At 59.9% G+C, this 27,851-nt stretch overlaps 1 protein-coding gene across 1 annotated transcript in view; it reads left to right on the forward strand.

Annotated features, from left to right (window-relative positions):
* Positions 1 to 27,851, forward strand: part of PDE5A (phosphodiesterase 5A) — a 92,524-nt gene that overhangs the window by 59,871 nt on the left and 4,802 nt on the right. Inside the window, exons 13-18 of the mRNA XM_081304413.1 lie at positions 3,824 to 3,949; positions 5,359 to 5,453; positions 15,398 to 15,485; positions 18,125 to 18,225; positions 19,698 to 19,775; positions 24,282 to 24,345. Of these exons, the coding sequence (XP_081160539.1) occupies positions 3,824 to 3,949; positions 5,359 to 5,453; positions 15,398 to 15,485; positions 18,125 to 18,225; positions 19,698 to 19,775; positions 24,282 to 24,345 (552 nt within the window). The remainder of the gene's footprint in view (positions 1 to 3,823; positions 3,950 to 5,358; positions 5,454 to 15,397; positions 15,486 to 18,124; positions 18,226 to 19,697; positions 19,776 to 24,281; positions 24,346 to 27,851) is intronic.

A 27,851-nucleotide genomic window follows, 5' to 3' on the forward strand; every position in this document is an offset into this window, starting at 1 on the left:
TGGAGCTGGATGCAGAAGGCTGGGTAGTGGACAGGTGGGGTGAGAGCAGGGTAAGGAGCGGGGTGAGGGGCCTGGGAGCCATCCAGAGGAGCTGGGCTCTCGTCCCCAGGAGGTCTGAGCCAGGGCTGTGCCAGGTGGTGGCTGATATACTACCAGTATATTAAGGAGGACAATCGTGAGTGTCCTTGTCTGCAGCAAGGGTCCAGGCACTAACGGGAGGCCAACCGTGCCCACAGGTCACCTGTGGGTGAGGCCGAGAGCTGGTTGACCCCCTCACTCTGGCCTCCCAGAAGACTTGGGTCAGGACCTTCTCGTTCCCATTTGGAGATACCCAGGAATTGTTGGCCTTGTGGTGCTCTGTCCAGTGCCCGAGAACTAGGGTGGACAGAAGGCCCATATGGGGATAACTCGGCCTGCAAGTTGCTCACAGTTGGACACCCTGTCTCGGGTACCACTGTGCTCCCTGGAGAGAAGCCTTACTCTGCCTGTCAGTCTGCCATGGACGTGTCCACCCATGCCTGTGACAGGCCAGCTGGGGGCTGTGCCTGCTCTTGGGGCCCATGGCCAGAGAAGAAGGTGGGCAGACACAGCCAGGGTCCTGCACCAGGTCTATAGCTGGAGGTGCAAGCCCGTCCTTCTCCAAGTGAACCATACCTGTGACTCTGTGGGGGGAGAGCCGGACCCCACGTCACTGTGAGGGGGACCCCGTGTCACTGTGGGGGAGGAGCCGGACCCCATGTCACTGTGGGGGGGATCAGGACCCTATGTCACTGTGAGGGGGACCCCGTGTCGCTGTGGGGGAGAGCCGGACCCCACGTCACTGTGGGGGGCGATCAGGACCCTACGTCACTGTGGGGGGCGTGTCACTGTGGGGGAGGAGCCGGACCTCATGTCACTGTGGGGGGATCAGGACCCTATGTCACTGTGGGGGGCGTGTCACTGTGGGGGAGGAGCCGGACCTCATGTCACTGTGGGGGGGATCAGGACCCTATGTCACTGTGGGGGGCGTGTCACTGTGGGGGAGGAGCCGGACCCCATGTCACTGTGGGGGGGATCAGGACCCTATGTCACTGTGGGGGGCGTGTCACTGTGGGGGAGGAGCCGGACCTCATGTCACTGTGGGGGGGATCAGGACCCTATGTCACTGTGGGGGGCGTGTCACTGTGGGGGAGGAGCCGGACCCCATGTCACTGTGGGGGGGATCAGGACGTCACTGTGGGGGGCGTGTCACTGTGGGGGAGGAGCCGGACCCATGTCACTGTGGGGGGGGATCAGGACCCTACGTCACTGTGGGGGGGGACCCCGTGTCACTGTGGGGGGAGAGCCGGACCCCATGTCACTGTGTGGTGGGGGGGAGAGCCAGACCCCACGTCACTGGGGGCGGGGAGCCGGACCCCACAGGCCAGCCATGGGCTGTACCTGCTCTTGGGGCCCACGAGAGCCGGACTGTGGTCCATAGACCCACCGGTCTTCCCTCCTGCTATGGAGCACCGGTATCATGCTCTGACGCCAACATCAACCCAGAATAACATGCTCAGCCAGGCTCTGGGAGTCTGTTCAGTGCTCCTCTTGAGGTTCATGAAACCCAGACTGTGGCACTTGCTCAGAGATGAGCTTCTTTCTCCATCTTTAAGCTACTTTTGCTGTTGTTTTCCTGTGGACCCAGAGCTTTATTTTGCATATACAATCTTCAAAAGCCTGGTTCTTGGTAGCTAAGCAGTAACTTTGCCCGAGACGTAAGGGTAGTTTGAAAGGTCAGAGATCTCATCAGTGTGTGTTAGGACTTGGAGCTCTTATTTGTCCCTGGACATGCACTTGCCCCGCCCCACCCGACCCCAAGGCCTGGCACCTATGACCTGTGCAGATGTGCAGCACATGAGTCCAGGAAGTCCTGCTCTCTGAGGGAGCATCCCTACAGGTGTGGCTTCTCAGGCTCCCCTAATTGATGCCACAGGGTGGGATACCTTAGCAAGCAAGCTACAGATTTAGTGCATCCCTGTCAAAATACCAGTGACATTCTTCACAGAAGTAGAAAAAACAGTCCTAAAATTCATTTGGAAGGATAAGAGAACCAGAGTAGCCAAAGCAGGCTGAGCAAGAAGAGCAGCACAGGAGGCAGCTCAACACCTGGCCTCGGGCTGTACCACAGGGGACCAGTGGAGAGAAGACCCGAGACACGCCACCGACTTAGAGCCGTGGGACACTCGACAGTCGCCAGAAACACGCACTGGAGAAAAGACAGCTTGTTTAACAAAAGGTGCTGGGCAAACCGGAAATCCATATGTAGAGGGATGGAACTAGAGCCCCATCTCACCCTGCAGAAAAGTCAACTCAACGTGGATCAAACCCTAGGAATTAGACCAGAAAATTTCTGATCGTCATAAGAAAGCACAGGTCAACTTCCTTAACAAGACTCCTAAAGCTCAAGAAATAACACCAAGAATTAATAAATGGGGGTGGCATCAGATTAAAAATCTTCTGCACAGTGAAGGAAATGAGCCCGAGGAGAGAGTCTATGGAATGGAGGAGATCTTTGTCAGCTACTCTTTCAACAGGAATTAATATCCAAAATACATGAAGAACTCAAAAAGCTTAACACCAGAAATATAGAGAGCCCATGCAATCGACAGGCCAAGGAACTGAGCCAGCATTTCTCAGAAGGAGTTCCCCAATGGCCAACAAGTGTGTGAAAAGGGTTCAACATCCCTAGCAATCATGGAAAGGCAAACCAGAACTTCTGAGAGTTCATCTCACTCCTGTTTGAATGGAAACGATCAAGACTGCAAACAATAATAAACACCGGCAGGGTTGTGGGGAAAAGGTACACTCATCCATTGTTGGTGGGACTGCAAATTAATACAGCCACTTTGGAAAGCAGGGTGGAGATTCCTTAAAGGAAGGTCTTTATCTAGAAGATCTGAAGTCAGCATTCTACAGTGATAGGGGCACACTGATGTTTATAGCAGCACAGTCACAGAGCCAAGTGGTGGAACTGGCCCAGGTGTCCATCAGCAGAGGAATGGATAAAGGAAATGTGCATATACACAGTGGAGTTTTACTCAGTTGTAAGGAAGAATGAAGTGATCTCTCACTGGTGAGTGGATGGACCTGGAAAACATCATGTAAGTGAAAGAGGCCAGACTAGAAAGCCCAGGATTGGGTGATTTCTCTCATATACAGAAGTCATAGGAAACTAAGGAATTTTTAAAAGGGAAATATCATGAAAATAGAAGGGAGAGCAATAGAGGAAGGGGATTGGTGGAGAGAGGAGGGGAAGGACAGGGGGGCTGCAGAATGGAGCTGACCGCACTGTGCTGTGAACACTGAACGGATCCCAGGACTCCACTCTAAGTCCCTCTGTAATGGAGAGATACCTAAAATCACAGAAGGAGGGCCAGAGAGGAAGAGATCTGGGGGCGGGGAAGGGGAGGGGAGGGGAAGTACTGGGGACCTTGGAAATGAGCAGATTTTGTCCTGTGCACGTGTGAATGTGTCAGAATGCACCCCACTGTCACACACGCACTCTGCGGTGCACTAACAACCAAGAGGAGCCAGCCAGTGCTGCCATGCCAAGGGTGCCTTTCTCCGCAGCGTTTGCATCTTATGTCTAACTTGGTTAGCCTGGTGGTTCCTAGGCTCCGGTTGGAACTGCCCCAGCTTGAGCCCTGGCCCCCCAGCAGGCCCTGGCCAGGAGCTTCCTCGGGCACAGGTGTCGGGCACGGGGCCTGCCCCTCTCACTGCCGAGGCTGGACTGAGCCTTCTGCAGTGCCTGTGCCGCAGTGTGCGGTGCTGGGCTGTTGTCACTCCTGTGCTGTCTCCACAGGTGCTGTGCAGGTGGGTCCTGAGTGTGAAGAAGAACTACCGGAAGCATGTGGCCTACCACAACTGGAGGCACGCCTTCAACACTGCCCAGTGCATGTTTGCTGCCCTGAGAGCCGGCAAGATCCAGGTGCGCATGGAGCCGCTCAGAGCCAGTGCCCGGGAGAGGGACAGCAGAGTCTTCCAAGTCCTTGCAATGTGCACTAGTGGGGACTGGAATCAGCTACCTGCCACTTGGAGAGGGCGCGTTTGTCAGAAAGCCTGGGATAGCAAAACGCCTCGTGGCTCACTGTCACAGACAGTCCGAGCGGCCACGCAGACCCTTAGGAAACCTCTTGTTATCCAGAATGCTTGTAGGAAAGCAATCGTCTCCTGTGGCAGGCAGTGCTGGAGGGGTGAGAAGTCCCCCCTTCCCTGCTCCCTCCACCCCAGGCAGAGCAGCGCCCCCCAGAAGCCGCCCACGGCTAGTGGGCCTCTTGGGGACCCCGGGCTCTCCACTGTTTCCTCTGGAGCACTCAGATGATTCCGAGTGCTACCTTGTAGAAAGGTCTGCTTCCTTCGACACTGGCCAGGGACTGGAGGGAGATGTGCAGACACAGTGCAGGCGATCGCTCTTCCCAGGCCCCATCTCACCCCATCTCTGTTGAAACCCTATCCCAGCAGGGATCAGCAGTCATCCTCCGTGTCCTGCATCCATCCCAGGCCTCCGTTCGTTCAGACTCCTCACTCTGCTCTTTAATGAAGTCCACAGCTCTTGTCTGTCTCAGCTTTCAGGGGTTCACATGGCTAGATCTGAAAGCAGGAAAGGCTGGGCCGCAGCGGTGGTGGAGCGCTGGCCCAGCACGGGCGTAGAAGTGACCGCTGACCTAGAGGCTGTGCAGATGCTGGATAGCGTTTCCCTGCCGGGGCAAACGTTCATGAGACATAGGAGACACTTAAGCAGAGGGTGCTCAGAAGCAGCGGTCTTTGTGTGTGCTTAGAAACCTGTTGTGTAGCACTGAGTGATTCCGCAGGAGGGCCTGCGCCAACTCCAACTCGCATCTGGGAGCCCCGAGGCCGTAAGGCAGACTCAGAAATGACCCACGTTTGGCTCAGGAACACGGCATTTAAATCTCGAAGGCCAAGTTTTTCTCCCTGGCCGTCTTGTTTCTGCGGTCTGCTGGAGTTCCCATGCCCACATTTCTGAGTGGTGCCGCGGCTGACAGGCGAGGGAGACAGTCTGCAGGGAACTGAAGGAGAGAAAGTGGGTTAAGGCTTGTCACAGGCTTCCCCAAACACACAGAGAGTGAACAGTCAGTGGCCTGGGGCTGGGGTGTGGCTCAGGGCTCAGCCCTTGGCTGGCTCTGGGGTCCTTCCCCAGAATCCCCCCAAATGATATTTCCTCGGTGTGGACAGATGACTACTTTTGAGACTCCTTGGCTTCTGTTTGAGAGGCACTGTGGTGCCCTGCTGCGGGTGCCTGCATGCTGCTTCCCGCAGAGTGGGTCCTGGTGAAGCAGCGCAGCGCGCTCACTGCCTCTCTCCTCCCGACACCCTCAGAACAAGCTGACCGACCTGGAGGTCCTGGCGCTGCTGATCGCCGCGCTCAGCCACGACCTGGATCACCGCGGCGTGAACAACTCCTACATACAGCGGTGAGCGGCTGCCCAGCCACACGGGAGCGTTCTCTGCCTTTGTGGGGCGTGTGTTTAAAGTTAAAGCCACAGAAAGAAGTGGATGGTGGGAGTCTCAGTTGAGCTCCTTCCATGCACATGGGCTGTATTTAGGGGAACGACCAAGTACAGCACTTTGCTGGCCAGCTCCCCAGGCCACAGGCTCGGGTGCTTCAGTGAGGATGGTGTCTCACAGGCAGTGGCGGGAGCTGTGCCTCAGTACGTGCACTCCCGGCGTAGGAGCATCTCTAGAGAACTACCAAGGCTGCTGGGGGGCAGCTTCCCCTGGAGCAGAGAGGACAGTGTGGACATGAGCTTCCCTGGCCGCGCTCTGGACAAGGCTTCTGTGGGTCAGGGTCAGGGGAGGCACCTAGCACGGTTATGGAGAAGTAGGCCTCGTGGCCAGATCTGAGTTCCAAGTCCACTCCCCTGCACAGTCCCCCCGTGGCCTTGGCCAGGGAGCTGCAGACGGAGAAGATGCAGCCACCTCAGGGTGGCGTCACCGCACCCAGGCCAAGGGGAAGGCCGGGGCAAGTTGTGTGAGTTCAGTAGCAGATGCTAGAGACGCCGAGTGGCACTGGAACCTGCCCCTGGTGGTCCTGAGGGAGGACCCTAGGCCTGGACCAGAGCTTCTGACCTCAAGGCCATAAGCGAGTGGTGCACCCGCTGCAGGCCCCATGGAGAGGCAGCATCAACCCTCAGCAGACGGTGGAGCCTCTGTGACATGGCTATTTTCCTACAGCAACTTGGCTGAAAAGTCCACCTCTTGATGCAGAACCTCTCTCCACAAGCGCCCTTCAGTGGCACAGGAGTGAGCTTTCGGGAGTTCTGGGGGACCAGGCGTCCCGCAGCTTGAGAAGGCTCTGCTCCCGGCCTTTCTCTGCGTGGCCCCAAAGCTTCCTGTGGAAAGCATCGAGTGACGTGCAGCCGTGTCCTGTGCTGACCCTGGGCTCCGGTCTGGGGTCACAGGCTGCTGGTCCCTCTTGAAAACCTGCCTTTTGGAGAACCAGAAGGGTGACAGGTCCTTTGTCCCCTGCACTTCATCCTGATTCTGACTTGAAGAGAAGTTCTGAAAGGGAACAACGTGGACAAGAAAAGATTGCCAGCGTAGTCGAGCCACAGGTGACGTCTCGGCAGCATGACCTGAAGACCAGTGGGCACGAGCTGTGATGGACCCACCCCGCCACAGAGCCTAGGGTCTTCTCGTCACCGGGCTGTTGGCACAGAGATGATGCCCTGCTGCTCTGCCTGACAGTGAGGAAAATCCACTCAACTATTTTTTCTTTGTTTATATAAAAATAATTACCAGATAAACATCTTGAGGAGCGTCATCCTCTCTTTTAACAACAACAAAAATTCCTGGGAAAAGTCGTAGGTTGCTGAATGTTGCTCAGATCAGACTTGGGCCAAATGATAGCTTTCTTAAAAAAGTTAAAGTTTCAGAGACTTTCATCTCTTCCTGTGGTTTTTCAAAGAAGCAGCTAAGAATTTTCCAGGGTTTTCTCTTTCCTTCTAAGCAAATGGGCCATACTTAAAGTTGGGTCTTCCTCAGGGGGGCTCCAGGGAGAAGAGCACCCTCAGCATTCCCATAGAGAGCCCTGTCTTCCGAGGGGTGGACCTGGGGCAGACCCCACTGAACGTCCCGACTCCTCAGTAGAGAAAGTCAGAGCGCCAGAGGGGCAGCAGTGGGCAGCAGTGGGCAGCAGGAGCTCCCGGCCGACAGGACCCAGCACTGAGCCAGGTCCTGGAGCCCCCCTCAGGAGGGCTCTCTGAGGTAGGAGAGGCCTCCCAGGCAGCCCCCAGGCTGTGTCTGACACTGTGGCTCACCATCCGCGCCAAAAGGTCAGCTGTGCGGGGTCTCCCAGGCGCCCGGAACATGGGGACAGGAGCACGGCTCATGCCTGCCTCTCCCACGGCACGGTGGGTGAGGAAAAGCGGGGTCTCGGTGGAGGTGGGATTATCACTGCAAGAGCAGGCACTGGGGGACCCGGGGGGAGGTGCACACTGCACAAGAGAAAGCACAGTGTGGCCCTGGGGTTTCAGAGAGAAACGTCTGCGGTAGGCTGCTGGGGTACAGGAAGACCATCTTGGCCGTGTTGACGGGATTCGGCTTCGGAGCTGAGGAAATGACACGGGGAAGTGCCCTGGCTGTCAACCGATGGGTAAGCAGCAGCTGCTAGAGTGTGGCGCTTCCCCTGGCAGAAGGGCTGCAGACATAGGTGTGGATTCTGTCTTTAAGCCATGGTCCAAGAAATGATGATGACCAGTACAGACAGCATTGAGTGAGTCCTCCCTGTGTAACACGGGGACCGTTGGGTGCTGGAGAGGGAGACTGGACCTGCCAGTGCGGCCACCTCCACTGCTGGAGGAGGGAGTGTCGGCCAGGGCCAGTGAGGTCCAGCTCCACTGCTGGAGGAGGGAGTGTCGGCCAGGGCCAGTGAGGTCCAGCTCCACTGCTGGAGGAGGGAGTGTCGGCCAGGGCCAGTGAGGTCCAGCTCCAGTGCTGGAGGAGGGAGTGTCGGCCAGGGCCAGTGAGGTCCAGCTCCACTGCTGGAGGAGGGAGTGTCGGCCAGGGCCAGTGAGGTCCAGCTCCACTGCTGGAGGAGGGAGTGTCGTCCAGGGCCAGTGAGGTCCAGCTCCACTGCTGGAGGAGGGAGTGTCGTCCAGGGCCAGTGAGGTCCAGCTCCACTGCTGGAGGAGGGAGTGTCGGCCAGGGCCAGTGAGGTCCAGCTCCACTGCTGGAGGAGGGAGTGTCGGCCAGGGCCAGTGAGGTCCAGCTCCACTGCTGGAGGAGGGAGTGTCGGCCAGGGCCAGTGAGGTCCAGCTCCACTGCTGGAGGAGGGAGTGTCGGCCAGGGCCAGTGAGGTCCAGCTCCACTGCTGGAGGAGGGAGTGTCGGCCAGGGCCAGTGAGGTCCAGCTCCACTGCTGGAGGAGGGAGTGTCGGCCAGGACCAGTGAGGTCCAGCTCCACTGCTGGAGGAGGGAGTGTCGGCCAGGACCAGTGAGGTCCAGCTCCACTGCTGGAGGAGGGAGTGTCGGCCAGGACCAGTGCGGTCCAGCTCCACTGCTGGAGGAGGGAGTGTCGGCCAGGACCAGTGCGGTCCAGCTCCACTGCTGGAGGAGGGAGTGTCGGCCAGGACCAGTGAGGTCCAGCTCCACTGCTGGAGGAGGGAGTGTCGGCCAGGACCAGTGAGGTCCAGCTCCACTGCTGGAGGAGGGAGTGTCGGCCAGGACCAGTGAGGTCCAGCTCCACTGCTGGAGGAGGGAGTGTCGGCCAGGGCCAGTGAGGTCCAGCTCCACTGCTGGAGGAGGGAGTGTCGGCCAGGACCAGTGAGGTCCAGCTCCACTGCTGGAGGAGCGAGTGTCGGCCAGGGCCAGTGAGGTCCAGCTCCACTGCTGGAGGAGGGAGTGTCGGCCAGGGCCAGTGAGGTCCAGCTCCACTGCTGGAGGAGGGAGTGTCGGCCAGGGCCAGTGAGGTCCAGCTCCATTGCTGGAGGAGGGAGTGTCGGCCAGGGCCAGTGAGGTCCAGCTCCAGTGCTGGAGGAGGGAGTGTCGGCCAGGGCCAGTGAGGTCCAGCTCCAGTGCTGGAGGAGGGAGTGTCGGCCAGGGCCAGTGAGGTCCAGCTCCACTGCTGGAGGAGGGAGTGTCGGCCAGGGCCAGTGAGGTCCAGCTCCACTGTTGGAGGAGGGAGTGTCGGCCAGGGCCAGTGAGGTCCAGCTCCACTGCTGGAGGAGCGAGTGTCGGCCAGGACCAGTGAGGTCCAGCTCCACTGCTGGAGGAGGGAGTGTCGTCCAGGGCCAGTGAGGTCCAGCTCCACTGCTGGAGGAGGGAGTGTCGGCCAGGGCCAGTGAGGTCCAGCTCCACTGTTGGAGGAGGGAGTGTCGGCCAGGGTCAGTGAGGTCCAGCTCCACTGCTGGAGGAGGGGGTGTCGGCCAGGGCCAGTGAGGTCCAGCTCCACTGCTGGAGGAGCGAGTGTCGGCCAGGGCCAGTGAGGTCCAGCTCCACTGCTGGAGGAGGGAGTGTCGGCCAGGACCAGTGAGGTCCAGCTCCACTGCTGGAGGAGGGAGTGTCGGCCAGGATCAGTGAGGTCCAGCTCCACTGCTGGAGGAGGGAGTGTCGGCCAGGGCCAGTGAGGTCCAGCTCCACTGCTGGAGGAGGGAGTGTCGGCCAGGACCAGTGAGGTCCAGCTCCACTGCTGGAGGAGGGAGTGTCGGCCAGGGCCAGTGAGGTCCAGCTCCACTGCTGGAGGAGGGAGTGTCGGCCAGGGCCAGTGAGGTCCAGCTCCACTGCTGGAGGAGGGAGTGTGGGCCAGGACCAGTGAGGTCCAGCTCCACTGCTGGAGGAGGGAGTGTCATCCAGGCCCAGTGAGGTCCAGCTCCACTGCTGGAGGAGGGAGTGTCGGCCAGGGCCAGTGAGGTCCAGCTCCACTGCTGGAGGAGGGAGTGTCGGCCAGGGCCAGTGAGGTCCAGCTCCACTGCTGGAGGAGGGAGTGTCGGCCAGGGCCAGTGAGGTCCAGCTCCACTGCTGGAGGAGGGAGTGTCGGCCAGGGCCCAGTGAGGTCTAGCTCCACTGCTGGAGGAGGGAGTGTCGGCCAGGACCAGTGAGGTCCAGCTCCACTGCTGGAGGAGGGAGTGTCGGCCAGGGCCAGTGAGGTCCAGCTCCACTGTTGGAGGAGGGAGTGTCGTCCAGGGCCAGTGAGGTCCAGCTCCACTGCTGGAGGAGGGAGTGTCGGCCAGGGCCAGTGAGGTCCAGCTCCACTGTTGGAGGAGGGAGTGTCGGCCAGGGCCAGTGAGGTCCAGCTCCACTGCTGGAGGAGGGAGTGTCGGCCAGGGCCAGTGAGGTCCAGCTCCACTGCTGGAGGAGGGAGTGTCGGCCAGGGCCAGTGAGGTCCAGCTCCACTGTTGGAGGAGGGAGTGTCGTCCAGGGCCAGTGAGGTCCAGCTCCACTGCTGGAGGAGGGAGTGTCGGCCAGGACCAGTGAGGTCCAGCTCCACTGCTGGAGGAGGGAGTGTCGGCCAGGGCCAGTGAGGTCCAGCTCCACTGCTGGAGGAGGGAGTGTCGTCCAGGGCCAGTGAGGTCCAGCTCCACTGTTGGAGGAGGGAGTGTCGGCCAGGACCAGTGAGGTCCAGCTCCACTGCTGGAGGAGGGAGTGTCGGCCAGGGACAGTGAGGTCCAGCTCCACAGCTGGAGGAGTGAGTGTCGGCCAGGGCCAGTGAGGTCCAGCTCCACTGCTGGAGGAGGGAGTGTCGGCCAGGACCAGTGAGGTCCAGCTCCACTGCTGGAGGAGGGAGTGTCGGCCAGGACCAGTGAGGTCCAGCTCCACTGCTGGAGGAGGGAGTGTCGGCCAGGACCAGTGAGGTCCAGCTCCACTGTTGGAGGAGGGAGTGTCGGCCAGGACCAGTGAGGTCCAGCTCCACTGCTGGAGGAGGGAGTGTCGGCCAGGACCAGTGAGGTCCAGCTCCACTGCTGGAGGAGGGAGTGTCGGCCAGGACCAGTGAGGTCCAGCTCCACTGTTGGAGGAGGGAGTGTCGGCCAGGACCAGTGAGGTCCAGCTCCACTGCTGGAGGAGGGAGTGTCGGCCAGGACCAGTGAGGTCCAGCTCCACTGCTGGAGGAGGGAGTGTCGGCCAGGACCAGTGAGGTCCAGCTCCACTGTTGGAGGAGGGAGTGTCGGCCAGGACCAGTGAGGTCCAGCTCCACTGCTGGAGGAGGGAGTGTCGGCCAGGACCAGTGAGGTCCAGCTCCATTGCTGGAGGAGGGAGTGTCGGCCAGGGCCAGTGAGGTCCAGCTCCACTGCTGGAGGAGGGAGTGTCGGCCAGGCCCAGTGAGGTCCAGCTCCACTGCTGGAGGAGGGAGTGTCGGCCAGGACCAGTGAGGTCCAGCTCCACTGTTGGAGGAGGGAGTGTCGGCCAGGCCCAGTGAGGTCCAGCTCCACTGTTGGAGGAGGGAGTGTCGGCCAGGGCCTGTGAGGTCCAGCTCCACTGCTGGAGGAGGGAGTGTCGGCCAGGGCCAGTGAGGTCCAGCTCCACTGCTGGAGGAGCGAGTGTCGGCCAGGCCCAGTGAGGTCCAGCTCCACTGTTGGAGGAGGGAGTGTCGGGCAGGGTCAGTGAGGTCCAGCTCCACTGCTGGAGGAGCGAGTGTCGGCCAGGCCCAGTGAGGTCCAGCTCCACTGTTGGAGGAGGGAGTGTCGGGCAGGGTCAGTGAGGTCCAGCTCCACTGCTGGAGGAGCGAGTGTCGGCCAGGCCCAGTGAGGTCCAGCTCCACTGTTGGAGGAGGGAGTGTCGGGCAGGGTCAGTGAGGTCCAGCTCCACTGTTGGAGGAGGGAGTGTCGGGCAGGGTCAGTGAGGTCCAGCTCCACTGCTGGAGGAGCGAGTGTCGGCCAGGCCCAGTGAGGTCCAGCTCCACTGTTGGAGGAGGGAGTGTCGGGCAGGGTCAGTGAGGTCCAGCTCCACTGCTGGAGGAGCGAGTGTCGGCCAGGCCCAGTGAGGTCCAGCTCCACTGTTGGAGGAGGGAGTGTCAGCCAGGCCCAGTGAGGTCCAGCTCCACTGCTGGAGGAGCGAGTGTCGGCCAGGCCCAGTGAGGTCCAGCTCCACTGTTGGAGGAGGGAGTGTCGGGCAGGGTCAGTGAGGTCCAGCTCCACTGCTGGAGGAGGGAGTGTCGGCCAGGGCCAGTGAGGTCCAGCTCCACTGCTGGAGGAGCGAGTGTCGGCCAGGGCCAGTGAGGTCCAGCTCCACTGCTGGAGGAGGGAGTGTCGGCCAGGGCCAGTGAGGTCCAGCTCCACTGCTGGAGGAGGGAGTGTCGGCCAGGACCAGTGAGGTCCAGCTCCACTGTTGGAGGAGGGAGTGTCGGCCAGGACCAGTGAGGTCCAGCTCCACTGCTGGAGGAGGGAGTGTCGGCCAGGACCAGTGAGGTCCAGCTCCATTGCTGGAGGAGGGAGTGTCGGCCAGGACCAGTGAGGTCCAGCTCCACTGTTGGAGGAGGGAGTGTCGGCCAGGCCCAGTGAGGTCCAGCTCCACTGCTGGAGGAGGGAGTGTCGGCCAGGGCCAGTGAGGTCCAGCTCCACTGCTGGAGGAGCGAGTGTCGGCCAGGGCCAGTGAGGTCCAGCTCCACTGCTGGAGGAGGGAGTGTCGGCCAGGGCCAGTGAGGTCCAGCTCCATTGCTGGAGGAGGGAGTGTGGGCCAGGACCAGTGAGGTCCAGCTCCACTGCTGGAGGAGGGAGTGTCGGCCAGGGCCAGTGAGGTCCAGCTCCACTGTTGGAGGAGGGAGTGTCGGCCAGGGACAGTGAGGTCCAGCTCCACTGCTGGAGGAGGGAGTGTCGGCCAGGGACAGTGAGGTCCAGCTCCACTGCTGGAGGAGGGAGTTTCGGCCAGGGCCCAGTGAGGTCCAGCTCCACTGCTGGAGGAGGGAGTGTCGGCCAGGGCCAGTGAGGTCCAGCTCCACTGCTGGAGGAGGGAGTGTCGGCCTGGGCCAGTGAGGTCCAGCTCCACTGCTGGAGGAGGGAGTGTCGGCCAGGACCAGTGTTCAGTTTAAATTTGAACCACTTGTCGCCTGCATGAAGACAGGGCGGGCCCTCTTGGAGTGTGGCGTGGAGGGCAGGTGGAAGGCACAGTCCCACAGGGAGTTGGGTCCAGATGGAGAGGAGTCCTGAGGGTGCCCCCAGCCCTGGAGATGGAGGTGCAGGAAGGGGCTGGCGTCCTGCCCTGCCTTTGGGACTGGACGGCCTCCAGGGGACCAAGGAGAGTGCAGGCGGGGTCCCCAGGCCCACCCATGGAGCCTGTCTAGTGTGAGGGGCCCCTGCCAAGGCTGGGTCATGGCAGCCTGGAGACCCCGGTGTTAGTGAAGAGTCAGTCCAAACACCCCAACGTCAGCGGCCGCCATGGAGAGCCCACCCTGCGGGGAACGGGGGCCTGTGACTCTGAAGGACTGAACGCTGCTGCCGCCTGCTGGGAACAGGGCCTGTGCCAGCTGACACCACGGGTCTTGGATGTCCCCTAGGCTGCCCTCAGCCTTCCGTGGTGTCCACGACCTGCCTTGTGCCTTGGTGGGTGGGGGCAGTGGCCATCAGTCTGGGCCCCGCTGCCCCGAGGCTGTGGGGTGTGCCGATCCCTGTCGTGAAGAGTGCCAGCCAGGGCCAGGAGGTCGGAGGGTCAGATGGGCGCAGAGAAGGGTGGCCGTGCAGACCCCAGGGCGTTGGTGTCCGGGACAGGTGGCAGGAGAGGTCTGGGCCCTGGGTGAGGAGCGTGTCTCGGCGCTGGTGCTGGTGGTCCTGGGGGGGGGGCAGGTAGCCTTCCCAAGGGCTCTCGCTGCCTGTTGTTTCAAAGGCCTCCAGTTTCTGCACACGTCCTGACGGCGCTCTCAGAGCTGGACCTGTGGCTGGCCAGGCAGGCTGAGTGCCACAGCTCTGAGCTCAGGGAATGGACCCCTGCCCGCATGGTTTTCTAGATCCTCCTGGGCACCAGCGTCTGCCGGAGTGGGAGGCCGCAGGGTACGACGCCTGGCTTTCTGAGCATGGCTGTGAGCGGGCAGTGGGGGCCCTGCCTCCCTCCTGCGGGCTCCCGAGGCTGTGCTGTCAGATGTCAGGCGAGCCCGCCTGCACCTGTCCACTCCCCGAGGGGACACACCCTGTCTGCATCTGCTGAAGTGATGCCCGCTGACGTTCCAGCTTGGTGTCGAGGCCCCGACTGCCTTTCCTAGCCCAGGCAGCCCGTGGAGGCCACGTGGAGCGTGAGGCGCTGGTCAGAGTGATGCAGGGCAGGAGATGCACTCGGATCCCCTCTCCGCCGTGTGTGTCCACCCAAGCAGGTTCCAGTTCAGCAACCTCTGAACCTCCGTCACCAGAGCATGTGCCGAGATGCCCGTCTTGCAGTGGTCTCTGCCTGGTTTCCCTGCAGGCACGGCCTGGGACGGTGGAGTGCACCAGGCCTGCAGCCTCCCTGGCTTAGGCTCCTGGAAGCCCCCTGGGTGAGGCTAGCTCACCAGGTGGCCCAGGCATCCTTCTCCTTCCGGCAATGCCTGCTCGTCTTTCCCCTTGCCGAGGACCAGGAGTGAGCATGGGTGAGGCAGGGGGGCTCTGGGCCTGGCGGCCCTCACCTCCACGCCCTCATCTCCCTGTGGCGGCTCACTTGGCCAGGGGCTCACACCTCACAGTCCTTCAGCCTCGAGCATCTTCTGAACCCTCCACCAATTACCTGCTGGTCAGAGAACCGCAGGGAGTAGCCACTAGCCAGGGACCTCGGACACCTGCCAGCACTCACTGGCCCCTTCCTGCAGCTGGGAGCAGAGATGGTGGGGGCTGCGCCGGGCCAGAGGCAAGCCCTGGATACAGGCAGTGCGCCCTGTGCAGGCCTGGCTGTCTCCCGCCGGCTGAACTGGGCACTGCCTGGCCTCTCTGCTCAGCCCGGGCACCACTGGGTCAACTCAGAGAGCTGGCGACGTCGGGCACTGCAGGAACCAGGAACCAACTGACTCAGCTGCCTGCTTCCCTCCAGGGGGCTGAGCCTGGGCAGCTCCCTGGGCCTCGGTCCAGTGCACCGGCCCCTGAATTCCACCTCATGAGTGCTGGGAACATCGACCCCGCCTGAGCTTTACTGCCAAGGCGAAGCTCACCTGTGAATTGGTTTCAGAGTCCTAAGTCAGTTGCAGTTTTGAAATTGAGAACGGTCCTGTGTGCGATGATGTTTATGTATAGCAGGTGTTCCCTTACCCCTGGGGCCGTTCTCCCTTCCTGTCCCCCCTGCAGGTCCACTCTGCTCAAACACCCACCCTGCTCACACTCAGGACAGGCCGGTTCTCCTGCCTCGGGCGGACCGCCTGCACCAGAGGTGGCTGCTCACCCGAGGGCGGAGGGCGGGTGGGCTGGGCTGCTGGGTGAGGCCGTCTGCTGAGCTCAGCACACTGAGGACGCGGCCTCTCCTCTCCACGCCCACAGGACCGAGCACCCGCTGGCCCAGCTGTACTGCCACTCCATCATGGAGCATCACCACTTCGACCAGTGCCTGATGATCCTCAACAGCCCGGTGAGTGCCCTCTGCGGCTCCCGCCCGCTGCTCCCACCTGCAGCACGGAGCCTGAACACGCGCCCTTCTCGTCGGGGTAGCCACAGGAACCAGATCCGCGGAGACCTCACAGCGCCTCTGCCAACCTGAGCCGTCTCCATGTTGCCCCGTGGGTGGCGGGGCTGCGTGGGCCACCCCGTGGGCATGGCTCTCTGGCTTCTGCAGCCTGGGGTTTGCTTTTGGAGTCACACCTCTCCTCTCCCACTGTGGCGCTGGGCGTTGGCTTGGCCTGGCGCACAGTGAGCATTGCTGTGCCACCAAGAAGCACACAGCCCTCTCTTCACTAAAACGTCTAATGCTACCCTGTTGTCAAGGAAGGGCGCTGCTGGACGGCCGGGCTGCCTGGACCGCTGTCCGTGTGCGCAGACGCCGGCCGTGCACAGAACCTCCCGACCTTAAGGGCAGTGAGCAGGAGAGGAGCGCCAGGGCATTTGAGGGGGCGTTTGCCGAGCGCAGGCCTCGGGCCTCCGTGCCATGTCTGTCTGCTCGTGTGACCCGTGTGACAGAGGGACGTCCTGACTGCTGTGCTGACCAGCACTGGCTGGGGGACCCCAAAGCATACACATCACCGCGTCTGTGGGTGGGCCCTGGGCTCGTGCCTTTCTGAGCCTGGGGACAATACCCAGAGTCCAAGGCGATCTCTGTCCCTCCCGCTTCTTGAGGTCCCACCATGTCGTCCCTGGTTCTCAATGGAGAAGCCAGATGGCCGGGGCCGGGGAGTTGGGAGCTTGACGGGAAGGCTCAGGCTCCCCCTTCCTGCAGGGTGGCTTCCCTCCTGCTCCCGTGAGCTGCTGCTAGCGCCTTCCTCACCCACACCCGCCTGCGGGCCTCTCCAGACTTGGAGAGCAGGCGTCGGAGGCCGGGTGCTCTCGGCCCTGTTCTGGTAGGAAGCCCCGGTGCCAGGAGCCTGGGGCGCCCCCTGGAGCGCTTCCCTCAGGGCCACGTGTGCCCCCAGAGAGCGCCCCCTAGTGGAGCCAGGCAGCCTGGCCCTGGGACTCCCGGTGTCAAACGGAGGTGTCCAGACGCAGGCCCTGGCCCGTCCCCTCACCTGCAGGACCTTGCACAGGACCTGCTGGCTGTCACTTGAGGTGTGAGGACCTGCTCCCACTCCTCATGACCCTGGTGTAATGGAGGTGAAGATGCACGCAGCCTGCTCCCGCCTCCGCAGAACGTCCCATAGATGGCCTCCTCGCGGCGTTGCCAGGGCCTGTGACTGTCACAGCTTGGTCCCTGTGTCACTGCAGTACACTCTAGGAGCAGTTCTTACACAAGTTGTCCGGGCTACGATGAGCCAGAGTTGTGGGTGCTGGATTTTGAGTTCGGCAGGGAAGGAAGGCCCCCCGCCCAGTCTCCTGGGGGCAGGGTCTGTTCTAAGAATGTTCAACAGGCACCCAGGAGGTGCGGGCCTTGGCCCACGTGGGCGGTCACCTGGGTCCTGGCCTGCCTGGCTTCGCCTCAGCGCCCACCTTCTCATTTCCACTGCTGGTTTCTTACTCTCACATCTCAGGGGCACTGGGGACCTGCTCGGCCAGAGGTCTGGCCTGGGCCTGGTTCTGTGCCTAGGTTTCGCGTGGTCTATCCCAACCCTGTTCTCCCCGTAAGTGTGCGATTTCCAGTGTGCAGCTTTTCAAAACCAAGACTCTGCAGAAATGTGTGTGGTGTCGTGGGAAAGGCCTTGCTGAACTCGTAGGCAGCTCTGCCATCCGCGTGTTGGAAGTCCTTCTTTTACTGGACAGTACAGGTTACGGTGTGTTGGCACACATGGAATCGGCTGTACGTGTGTCGGCTCCACAGCGAGGCCTGCTGTATAGTTCATCTTTTAACATGATGTACAGAAGTTACAGCCTCTGCTTGGGAAGGAAAAGTAAGAGTGTAAAGACGCCTCCTGTTGTGCTTGAGGTTGTTTTATCTTGAATACAAGCATCTCCGCTTGGCTCAGAATCTAAAATGACTCAGTGTTTAGAGGACCTCTATGTCCGTGGCTGAGTGACGCATTTGGTCATTGATTCAGCCCTGCCACTGCTGCAGTGCTTCGGCTCCTCCAGACCGTGCACTCTGGCCCCCGCCTGGATGGCCGGCAGGTGCCTGGTCCTCACAGCAGACCCTCTGCCTCCTGGCCTCGTTCCCAGGCCTCTGGGCTTTTGTGGGCGCTGATTAAGGAGACACATCTGACTCCGTTCACAGATGTTCTGGGTGTGTTCTGTGTGTCTGCGCTGTGCGTTCTACTCCGTCTGACACTAGAGAGCCACCAAGATGTGTGGATTCACATGAGGATCCTTCTGGGCTTATCACAGAAGCCACAGGGCCGTGACCCGGATCGTCGGTTTGACCCTCGCAGCTCCGCTCCTGACACCCCTTCACTTCTCAGTTTTACTTGCTGTTAGATTGTAGTCCAAAACCTGCCAGAAGGACGAGTAGGTGGCCAGGAGATGTTCTGTCTGTGCTCAGGCCTGGGAACAAGTGGCATGTCACCCAGGGTGGCGGGGAAGAGCAGACGGTGCCATCTCCCGCGCTGCTGGGGGCAGGTGATGGGAGCTGTGTTCCGGATGTGGCGGATGCTCCCCGCAGCGTCTGGTGATGCTTCTCTCTTCTCTATCAAGGGCAATCAGATCCTCAGCGGCCTCTCTGTGGAAGAGTACAAGGCCACGCTGAAAATGATCAAGCAAGCTATCCTGGCCACAGACCTGGCGCTGTACATCAAGTGAGTCTTAGGAGACCCCTCCCAGGCAGGTCTTGCGGACTTCCTGCACCAGGCCCAGGTCTGGGCCGTCCTCAGACCCCTGGCAGCGCTGACCCTCAGGTGGGCGGGGAGTTTTAAGTTTGGCAGCCAGAGAACTCTGTCCCGTTGCTCACTGAGAGCTAAAACTCACAGAACACCTGGCTGCTTCCCTTCGTCATCTCCCACGGTGTCTCTGCAGCCATGATGGCCCAGATCTCTGACTCCAGGTCATTCCCGCTGAAGGTTCATGGGCCTGTGGCCTTCCCCCTCTCCCACGTGGGGCTCATTCCATTCGCACCTCCTTCCTACCACCATCCAACCCTGGGGGCAGGAAGAGCTACCAGAGCCAAAAAAGCAGCTCAGGTTTCTTTTTATTTGATTTTGGCACCAGAAGGGGACATTCGCGTACAACTTTGAGACGGTGAAGGTGGCGTTGGTGACTGTGCGTCTGCCCAGCAAGGCACTTCTCCGAGCCCGACAGTCGGGGGTTCCCACCTCGCAGGGAGAGTGCTGGTGCTCCTGTGAGACGGGGAGTGGGGGTCACCCGATTTCCCAGGAGCACAGCCTGTCCTCTGCACGAGGGTCCTGGGGCCAGTTTGAGCCACTGTTGGGGAAGCAAAGCAAACAGCACAAACACCCAGCCACCTACGCCAGATGTCCACTGGCGCGGCCCCAGCAGCACCCACAACACCTGCTGCGTGAGGGGTAGACACTGAGTTAAGGAGAACAGCAGGAAACACAGTAAACTTCCCATCAAATGATTGCTGAGTAAGGACTGCACACGACCAGGCACTTGAGAACCACCTGTGACCTCACAGCCTGCCCAGGCATTCTGGGCCTCGCGGGTCTCACCTGACCAGGTGAGACCTCCTGACTTTGGTTCTCAGCAGGTACGGTCAGGGCCGTCACACGGGCGTTCCTTTCCCTGGGTCTGCCTCCAGCTGGACCTTGAGCGCTGTGCCGAGTAGTTCTTCAGAGACTCAGCAGTGCTGGGCCCAAAGCGGCTCCTCCCGCTGACCCTGCCTGCTCCTGGGATGACCACAGAGGCTACGCTAACTTACCAGGCCTTCCTTAGCTTCCAGAGCCTTCCTAACACAGCCACGGCCCTGCGCTCTGTTTCACAATGTGTAGGAACACGGTAGACAGAGCTAACCTGAAACCTGTGGGTCTCGTTAGGTCCCGACCCTAACATGCCGTAAATCTCACTTGATGTCACACTTGGTACTCACTTTTTATTAAAATATTCCAGAACTGAAAGGACTGCTCCTTGTGGTTAAAAACCAGGTGAAGTTTAACCTTCCACCAAAACCACGCAAGCGGAGGGAACGTGGGGAATCACGTCTTTTCAGGTGGTGGTCTCCTGGGTCATGCGAGGGAAGGTGTCCCCGTGACCCTCTAGGTCACCGGGGCGAGCAGGGGACCTCATAACTGCCTCATGTTCTCTCTATTTCAAGGAGGCGAGGGGAATTTTTTGAACTCATAAGAAAGAACCAATTCAACCTGGAAGACCCTCATCAGAAGGAGTTGTTTCTGTGAGTCACTCTCCGGCCAGCACGTCCCCCCACAGTGCCTGTGCTCGCGGCACATCCATGGCCACTGTGGCCCGAGGTGGTCGCTGGGCGCCAGCCTTCTGCAGCCCAGAGAGGGGGCTGTACGATGACACCCCTTGACCTGAGAGCATGGAGCTCCACTGAAGGACCTGTCCCTTCTCTGCACAACCTCCAGATAGGATTGAGGGGCAAATCTCAGCTCCTGCCAGAGGCTCGCTGTGGCCACCCTGCTAGGGATGGAGGGGCTGAGACCACCATGCTGAGACCCAGGGAGCCACAGGGTGGCTGCATGTTCCCTGCCACAGCTGGGCAATCCATGGGTCCACCTGCCCCCTCCTGGCCTGGTGCCACCCTCACTGTTACTGTGACTGCTCCAATGTTCTGGTCCCCAGGTGACCCCACCTGTCCCTCTCCCTGGTATGGTGCCACACTCAGTTACTATGACTGCTCCAGGGGTCCTGGTCCCCAGGTGACCTCATCTGTCCCTCTCCCTGGCCTGGCGCCACCCTCACTGTTACTGTGACTGCTCCAGGGGTCCTGGTCCCCAGGTGACCCCACCTGTCCCTCTCCCTGGAATGGGGCCACCCTCGCTGTTACTGTGACTGCTCCAGGGGTCCTGGTCTCCACGTCACCCCACCTGTCCCTCTCCCTGGTGTGGGGCCACCCTCACTGTTACTGTGACTGCTCCAGGGGTCCTGGTCTCCACGTCACCCCACCTGTCCCTCTCCCTGGAATGGGGCCACCCTCACTGTTACTGTGACTGCTCCAGGGGTCCTGGTCTCCACGTCACCCCACCTGTCCCTCTCCCTGGAATGGGGCCACTCTCACTGTTACTGTGACTGCTCCAGGGGTCCTGGTCTCCACGTCACCCCACCTGTCCCTCTCCCTGGAATGGGGCCACCCTCACTGTTACTGTGACTGCTCCAGGGGTCCTGGTCTCCACGTCACCCCACCTGTCCCTCTCCCTGGAATGGGGCCACCCTCACTGTTACTGTGACTGCTCTAGGGGTCCTGGTCTCCACGTCACCCCACCTGTCCCTCTCCCTGGTCTGGGGCCACCCTCACTGTTACTGTGACTGCTCCAGGTCCTGGTCCCCAGGTGACCCCACCTGTCCCTCTCCCTGGCCTGGCGCCACCCTCACTGTTACTGTGACTGCTCCAGGGGTCCTGGTCTCCACGTCACCCCACCTGTCCCTCTCCCTGGTCTGGGGCCACCCTCACTGTTACTGTGACTGCTCCAGGGGTCCTGGTCTCCACGTCACCCCACCTGTCCCTCTCCCTGGTGTGGGGCCACCCTCACTGTTACTGTGACTGCTCCAGGGGTCCTGGTCTCCACGTCACCCCACCTGTCCCTCTCCCTGGTGTGGGGCCACCCTCACTGTTACTGTGACTGCTCCAGGGGTCCTGGTCCCCAGGTGACCCCACCTGTCCCTCTCCCTGGAATGGAGCCACCCTCACTGTTACTGTGACTGCTCCAGGGGTCCTGGTCCCCAGGTGACCCCACCTGTCCCTCTCCCTGGAATGGGGCCACCCTCACTGTTACTGTGACTGCTCCAGGGGTCCTGGTCCCCAGGTGACCCCACCTGTCCCTCTCCCTGGAATGGGGCCACCCTCACTGTTACTGTGACTGCTCCAGGGGTCCTGGTCCCCACGTCACCCCACCTGTCCCTCTCCCTGGAATGGGGCCACCCTCACTGTTACTGTGACTGCTCCAGGGGTCCTGGTCTCCAGGTGACCCCACCTGTCCCTCTCCCTGGAATGGGGCCACCCTCACTGTTACTGTGACTGCTCCAGGGGTCCTGGTCTCCAGGTGACCTCATCTGTCCCTCTCCCTGGTGTGGGGCCACCCTCACTGTTACTGTGACTGCTCCAGGGGTCCTGGTCCCCACGTCACCCCACCTGTCCCTCTCCCTGGAATGAGGCCACCCTTGCTGTCACTGCTGCCACCTTTGGAATTGTGAGGACTGCATCCTTGACAAGGCTCCCAGGTCTGGGCTGCAGAGAGACAGACTGAGTGGGAGGAGACCAGCTGATGCTGTGCACAGGCAGCGTTTCCTGGGAGCTGGTGGGCAGTGAGGTGGAGAGAGTGGTGGGCAGAGAATGAGCGGCCTGCACGGGGTCCCTCAGCACCCTCCTTGCTGTGAGAGCACCTGTCCTTGCCCCTCAGGTGCTTTGGAAGCATGTGGCCAGCGACAGTTTCCTTACCAGCACGGTCAGCACACGGGACCCTCTGTGCTGCCTCTCTTATTGAGGCCGGTCAGGGAAAGCAGGCTGTGCGCCTGGCACTGAGCGTCCTCTGCCCCTGCTGGGTGGTTGTGCTCACGTGGGTCCACCCTGCCATCTGTGGACTGGTTTTCTGTGCATGGGTTTCCCTACCATCATCTGCCTGGTGTGGGTAGGCAAGAGGTGTTTCATGTTGGCATGTTCTGCCGTGAGCTCCCTGCACCTGCCATTCCTAGAGGGACAGAGGGGTGCTCTGCAGTGAGCTCCTTGCACCCTGCCATTCCTAGAGGGACAGAGGGGTGCTCTGCAGTGAGCTCCCTGCACCTGCCATTCCTAGAGGGACAGAGGGGTGCTCTGCAGTGAGCTCCCTGCACCTGCCATTCCTAGAGGGACAGAGGGGTGCTCTGCAGTGAGCTCCCTGCACCTGCCAGGCCTAGAGGGACAGAGGGGTGCTCTGCAGTGAGCACCCTGCACCCTGCCATTCCTAGAGGGACAGAGGGGTGCTCTGCAGTGAGCACCCTGCACCCTGACATTCCTAGAGGGACAGAGGGGTGCTCTGCAGTCAGCTCCCTACCCTCTGCCATTCCTAGAGGGACAGAGGGGTGCTCTGCAGTCAGCTCCCTACACTCTGCCATTCCTAGAGGGACAGAGGGGTGCTCTGCAGTGAGCACCCTGCACCCTGCCATTCCTAGAGGGACAGAGGGGTGCTCTGCAGTGAGCACCCTGCACCCTGCCAATCCTAGAGGGACAGAGGGGTGCTCTGCAGTGAGCACCCTGCACCCTGCCATTCCTAGAGGGACAGAGGGGTGCTCTGCAGTGAGCTCCCTGCACCTGCCAGGCCTAGAGGGACAGAGGGGTGCTCTGCAGTGAGCACCCTGCACCCTGCCATTCCTAGAGGGACAGAGGGGTGCTCTGCAGTGAGCACCCTGCACCCTGCCATTCCTAGAGGGACAGAGGGGTGCTCTGCAGTGAGCACCCTGCACCCTGCCATTCCTAGAGGGACAGAGGGGTGCTCTGCAGTGAGCACCCTGCACCTGCCATTCCTAGAGGGACAGAGGGGTGCTCTGCAGTGAGCTCCCTGCACCTGCCAGGCCTAGAGGGACAGAGGGGTGCTCTGCAGTGAGCACCCTGCACCCTGCCATTCCTAGAGGGACAGAGGGGTGCTCTGCAGTGAGCACCCTGCACCCTGCCATTCCTAGAGGGACAGAGGGGTGCTCTGCAGTGAGCACCCTGCACCCTGCCATTCCTAGAGGGACAGAGGGGTGCTCTGCAGTGAGCTCCCTGCACCTGCCAGGCCTAGAGGGACAGAGGGGTGCTCTGCAGTGAGCTCCCTGCACCTGCCAGGCCTAGAGGGACAGAGGGGTGCTCTGCAGTGAGCTCCCTGCACCTGCCATTCCTAGAGGGACAGAGGGGTGCTCTGCAGTGAGCTCCCTGCACCTGCCAGGCCTAGAGGGACAGAGGGGTGCTCTGCAGTGAGCACCCTGCACCCTGCCATTCCTAGAGGGACAGAGGGGTGCTCTGCAGTGAGCTCCCTGCACCTGCCATTCCTAGAGGGACAGAGGGGTGCTCTGCAGTGAGCTCCCTGCACCTGCCAGGCCTAGAGGGACAGAGGGGTGCTCTATAGTGAGCCCCCTGCACCTGCCAGGCCTAGAGGGACAGAGGGGTGCTCTATAGTGAGCCCCCTGCACCTGCCAGGCCTAGAGGGACAGAGGAGCCCTGCACTGTGGGTGGTTGCTGCAGGAGAAGGCTTTGCCTGTCCCAGCAGCAACATGGGAACACTCTGGACACAGCAGTGTTCTCATGGTCACTAGAGCTCTCTTCCAGAGTCTGCATGGTGGTGGGCCTGAGAGCTCGTCTCCTGCCCCCTCCGCCTGCCAGGTGGAGCCTGTCTGTCAGAGGCTGTGTGTGGCTGAGCATGCTCAGGGTAGCCACAAGGAGCCAGGGAATTCGGACCTCCTGACTCGTGATAGAGAACTTGCTGTCACTCTTGGCGGGTAACCGTTGGCAGCGCTGTCCTTATGCTGCCACCGAGGGTCGCTGCCTGGTGGAGGCGGTGGCAGTAACTGGCAAGGTCTCTGCAGAGGTGGACCCCTTCTCTCTGTGCCCCTGGGGCTGATGGGGCAGGGAGGATGGACGCAGAGTCTGGGGCTGTGACCCAGCACGGCCAGCTTCCGTGTGAGCCCTGCTCTGCCGTTCCTGGGGGAGGCCTTGACTTGCCTCTGTGTGCTGGGTGCAGGGTCGAGTTGTCTGTCTCTTGCCTTGCAGAGCGATGCTGATGACGGCCTGCGATCTTTCTGCAATCACGAAACCCTGGCCCATCCAGCAACGGGTACGTGGCTTAGTGGTGATGAAGAGTAACTGAAATGTCAAATCCGGGGCGGCCGGTTCCTGAGGCAGCCTTCGCAGCCGCGCTCCGGCACGCTTCCCTGGCTCCGACGCTGTTAAAGCCGGTGACTGAGCAGGGAAGCCTGTTCTGTGCAGGAAGTTCACTTGTACTTGGTATCTGACACGTCAGGAAAGAGCATCTAGATTAACACATAGCAAAGCCCAGCTCCTGGGAAGGCTAGTCTCAGCACTATTTGGGCTCATTTGGGGATTTTTTTAGCACATCCTTTTAATAATATCGAAAATTAGAAGGAAAGTAATTTTCTTAGGTTTGCTTCCTAGGCTACTCTCTGCTCTAAGTGGGCTTAGCAAGTGGAGTGTCCACGTTCCTGGGGCTTGTAGACGTGGGAAGTGCTGAACGGATGTTGGGAAGGACCGGCCAGGTCTTCCTCGGGAGACCAGACTGCCTTGCTTTTCTGCAGAGGTGGAGGAGGCTCAGGAGAACCACTGGGATGCAGAGCTGTCTGCGTGGTGGCTCAGTCCCTCAGGGTGTGCAGGCTTGGTGCCCCAGGGAAGGTGTGGACTTTCTGTGTGTCCAGCCCGGCTGCCTGGTCATGGGCACAGCAGCCCAGGCTCATGCAGTGAAGCACGCTGAGAAGAGAGACGAAATCCCCTCCAAGTGACGAGGCTGGCAGGCCCTGGCACTCGGGCGGTGGTCACTACCTCCCTGTCCTTGTGAGATGGGACTATAGGCCTGTTTCCAAACAGGAGGGAAGTGGAAGACGGGGTCTGTCTTCTGAGTGAAACTACCTATTGTTTTGTTGTAGGAAAAAAAATAAGAAAGGAAATTTGTTTGTTTTTATAAAATAAAAAGAAAAACTATTGGGAGCTACCAGAGAGAGGGCTGGGGAGGAGGCTGATGTACTCACAGAGGCCCACGGAGAGCACCCTCCACCTGCCTTGGGCCTCCTCAGCTACACCCTGGACCTGCCTGCCGTCTGTCCAGTGGGGGTGGTTTTGAGGGCTGCATGGCAGTGCCGGCCTGGTCCACGGTATGGGCGGTCTGCAGGGTGGAGCTGGCCTGGAGCTGTCCAGCAGCTCTGCCGACTCCGGTGGCCCTTCTCTTTCCGACTCCTTTGCTCCTGGAGCTAAGCACGCAACCCTGTGAGAGCCGTGACTGTCGACAGAAACCTCCACCACGTCAGAACCAGGGGACAAGAACATGAGGTCACACCCACAGAGATGGCATGGCATGTGTTGGGATTACCGAACTGACACTGCCTTAAAGAATAAATCGTGATTTACCCCAAGAGAGAAAAAAGTGAGACTTTGTGTTGGAGCAAGTAGCCAATGGAATTAAATAAGCAAAAGTAATTAAGAATCGTAAGAATTACAAATAAAGAAGTAAAACTATCTCCACCTGCAGGTAAAATTATCATATATCTGACAAGCCTAAAATAAACAGTGGGCAAGCTAAATGAGCAAATCAGTTATAAGATAAAACAGAGGAGAAGCCTCTATGACGGGAAAGAGTAAATAAAGGTATTAAATACCTAAGGACAGACAAAACATGCAAAAACTATATGAAAGAAGTTAGAAAACATTTTGTGTTGCTAAAGCAGAAGATGAGATTGATATAAATGAGAAGGTGTAGCATGTTCTTAAGAGAAAAAAAATCAGTAGAAAGGTATCGTTTCTCTCTCTTTAAGCCAATTTACAGATTTTAGGCTATTAAATTTTTGTTCTCAAGCTAGAAAAAAAAATGATTTTAAAATTTATTTAGGAGGAAGTAAAAAGCAAAAAGACACCCAAAATTTCTGAAAAGGTGAAGCAATCAGGTGTTGGTGTTCTGATATGGAAACAATACTCCAAAGTCTATAATCACAAGTGTCTGGTTTGGGTGGCAGATCAGCAGAGCACAGGAGAACCGCGGTTGGTCCAGGACTGCAGGTGTTCACTGTATAGCAAATAGCACTCCAAATACAGGAAAGAGCTCACTCGTGTGGGCTGAGCGAATGACCGGTGGAGGGAGACAGGACTGGGTCCAGTGCACACATGTGGACTCCAGGTGAGTTCTAAACCCTGGTGGGCACCTGAGGGACAGGCTCAGGGCACACAAAAGCAAAGGACCCCCCACAGAGTCAGCCCCACAAAGAGGAAGCCTGTGCCTCCACAGACTCCAGGGCACAGACGAGGAGGACAGCTGCCCGTGTACTGACCGTTAATACCTCAACAGACAAGGAGCGAAGAGCAGAGGAAAGACGCCAGCCACCCTGTGGAAAGTGAGCCAGAGATGCGCACACCAGGTCGGCGGGCTTTCCTACCGGGAACGACTTCTCCTTGGAGAAAGTTCTCCGAGCCTCGGTCATAAGAGACACCAACCCAGCAGGCCTGCACGGAACCCCGGGCCAGTGCTGTTCCCGACAGTCAGACCCTGGAGGGAGCCGGAACGTCCACCCAGGAGAGTGGGTCAGCGTGTGGCAGTGTACCCTCGTACTGGGAGGTGCTGTGCCACTCAGGAGGGTCACAGATGACTCGGGAATGTGCCCGACGCAGGGGCACAGCCCAGTGTCATTCACAGGGAGTTCTAGCGCCGGCAGGCTGGCCTGTGGGAGTGGTCCTGTGCTTCTGGAGGGAGGGAGAGGAAGAGCAGAGGACAACGGGAGCCTCCTGGGCACCTTCTGTCTCAGCGGGGTGGAGACACAGCTGCGGGCATCATCCCCCCTGGGGATCCACACAGCTTCTCCCCCATCGCGGAATGCACAGGTTGACAAACATCCCGGAGTTTTGTAGCGTGCTCAGTCGGGGCAGCTGGGGGACGCTGAGGGCTCCGAGTCGCAGCCTCGAGGAGTATTCAGACTGGGGCCTGTTCGCCACTGCTTCTGGCATCTTATCCAGACCCTGGGGAGAGCCTGGAAGTGCTTATTCACGGCTGTTGGGACCAGCAAAGAAGCAGCCCACACACTCATCAGCAATGACCGAAGAGACCACGGCCCGTCCACACAGACCCACGCACTGTCAGTAGAAATGAGGGTCATCTCTATGAAGAGTCCAGAGAGAGATGTTTGTGTGAAAAAAGCAAGCTGGAGAAAAAACGTGTTATGTTCCTACTTACATACGAAGGAGCAAAATGTGAATATTATGTAAATGTTTATATTAAAAAAACAGGTTTATCCACAAAGGGAAGTGAGTGACTTCCCACAGAAGGACAGTGAAAGGGGTGTGTCTAGCCAGAGCTCCACCACGGCCTGTCGCGTGGTGACAGGCGAGACTCTGGGACATGCTCGCAGTTTTCCTGATTGTGAAACAAAATTGAGTGTATTTTTAAAATCATGAAATCTTGGACATAAAGGAAACAAACTTGATGTTTAGTCCTAGGAAGTGCTGATTCTTTCTAAGGGGCATTAAACCCTACCACTGGAACACCAGAAAAAAACGTGGCAGTTCTGTATTGACTCTGCGTGGCATGTGGCACAAAGGAGCATTAAGAAATTTCACCAGGGTTAAGAG

This window comes from Spermophilus citellus (assembly GCF_964194105.1).
Source record: "Spermophilus citellus genome assembly, chromosome: 8".
NCBI classification, from domain to species: domain Eukaryota; kingdom Metazoa; phylum Chordata; class Mammalia; order Rodentia; family Sciuridae; genus Spermophilus; species Spermophilus citellus.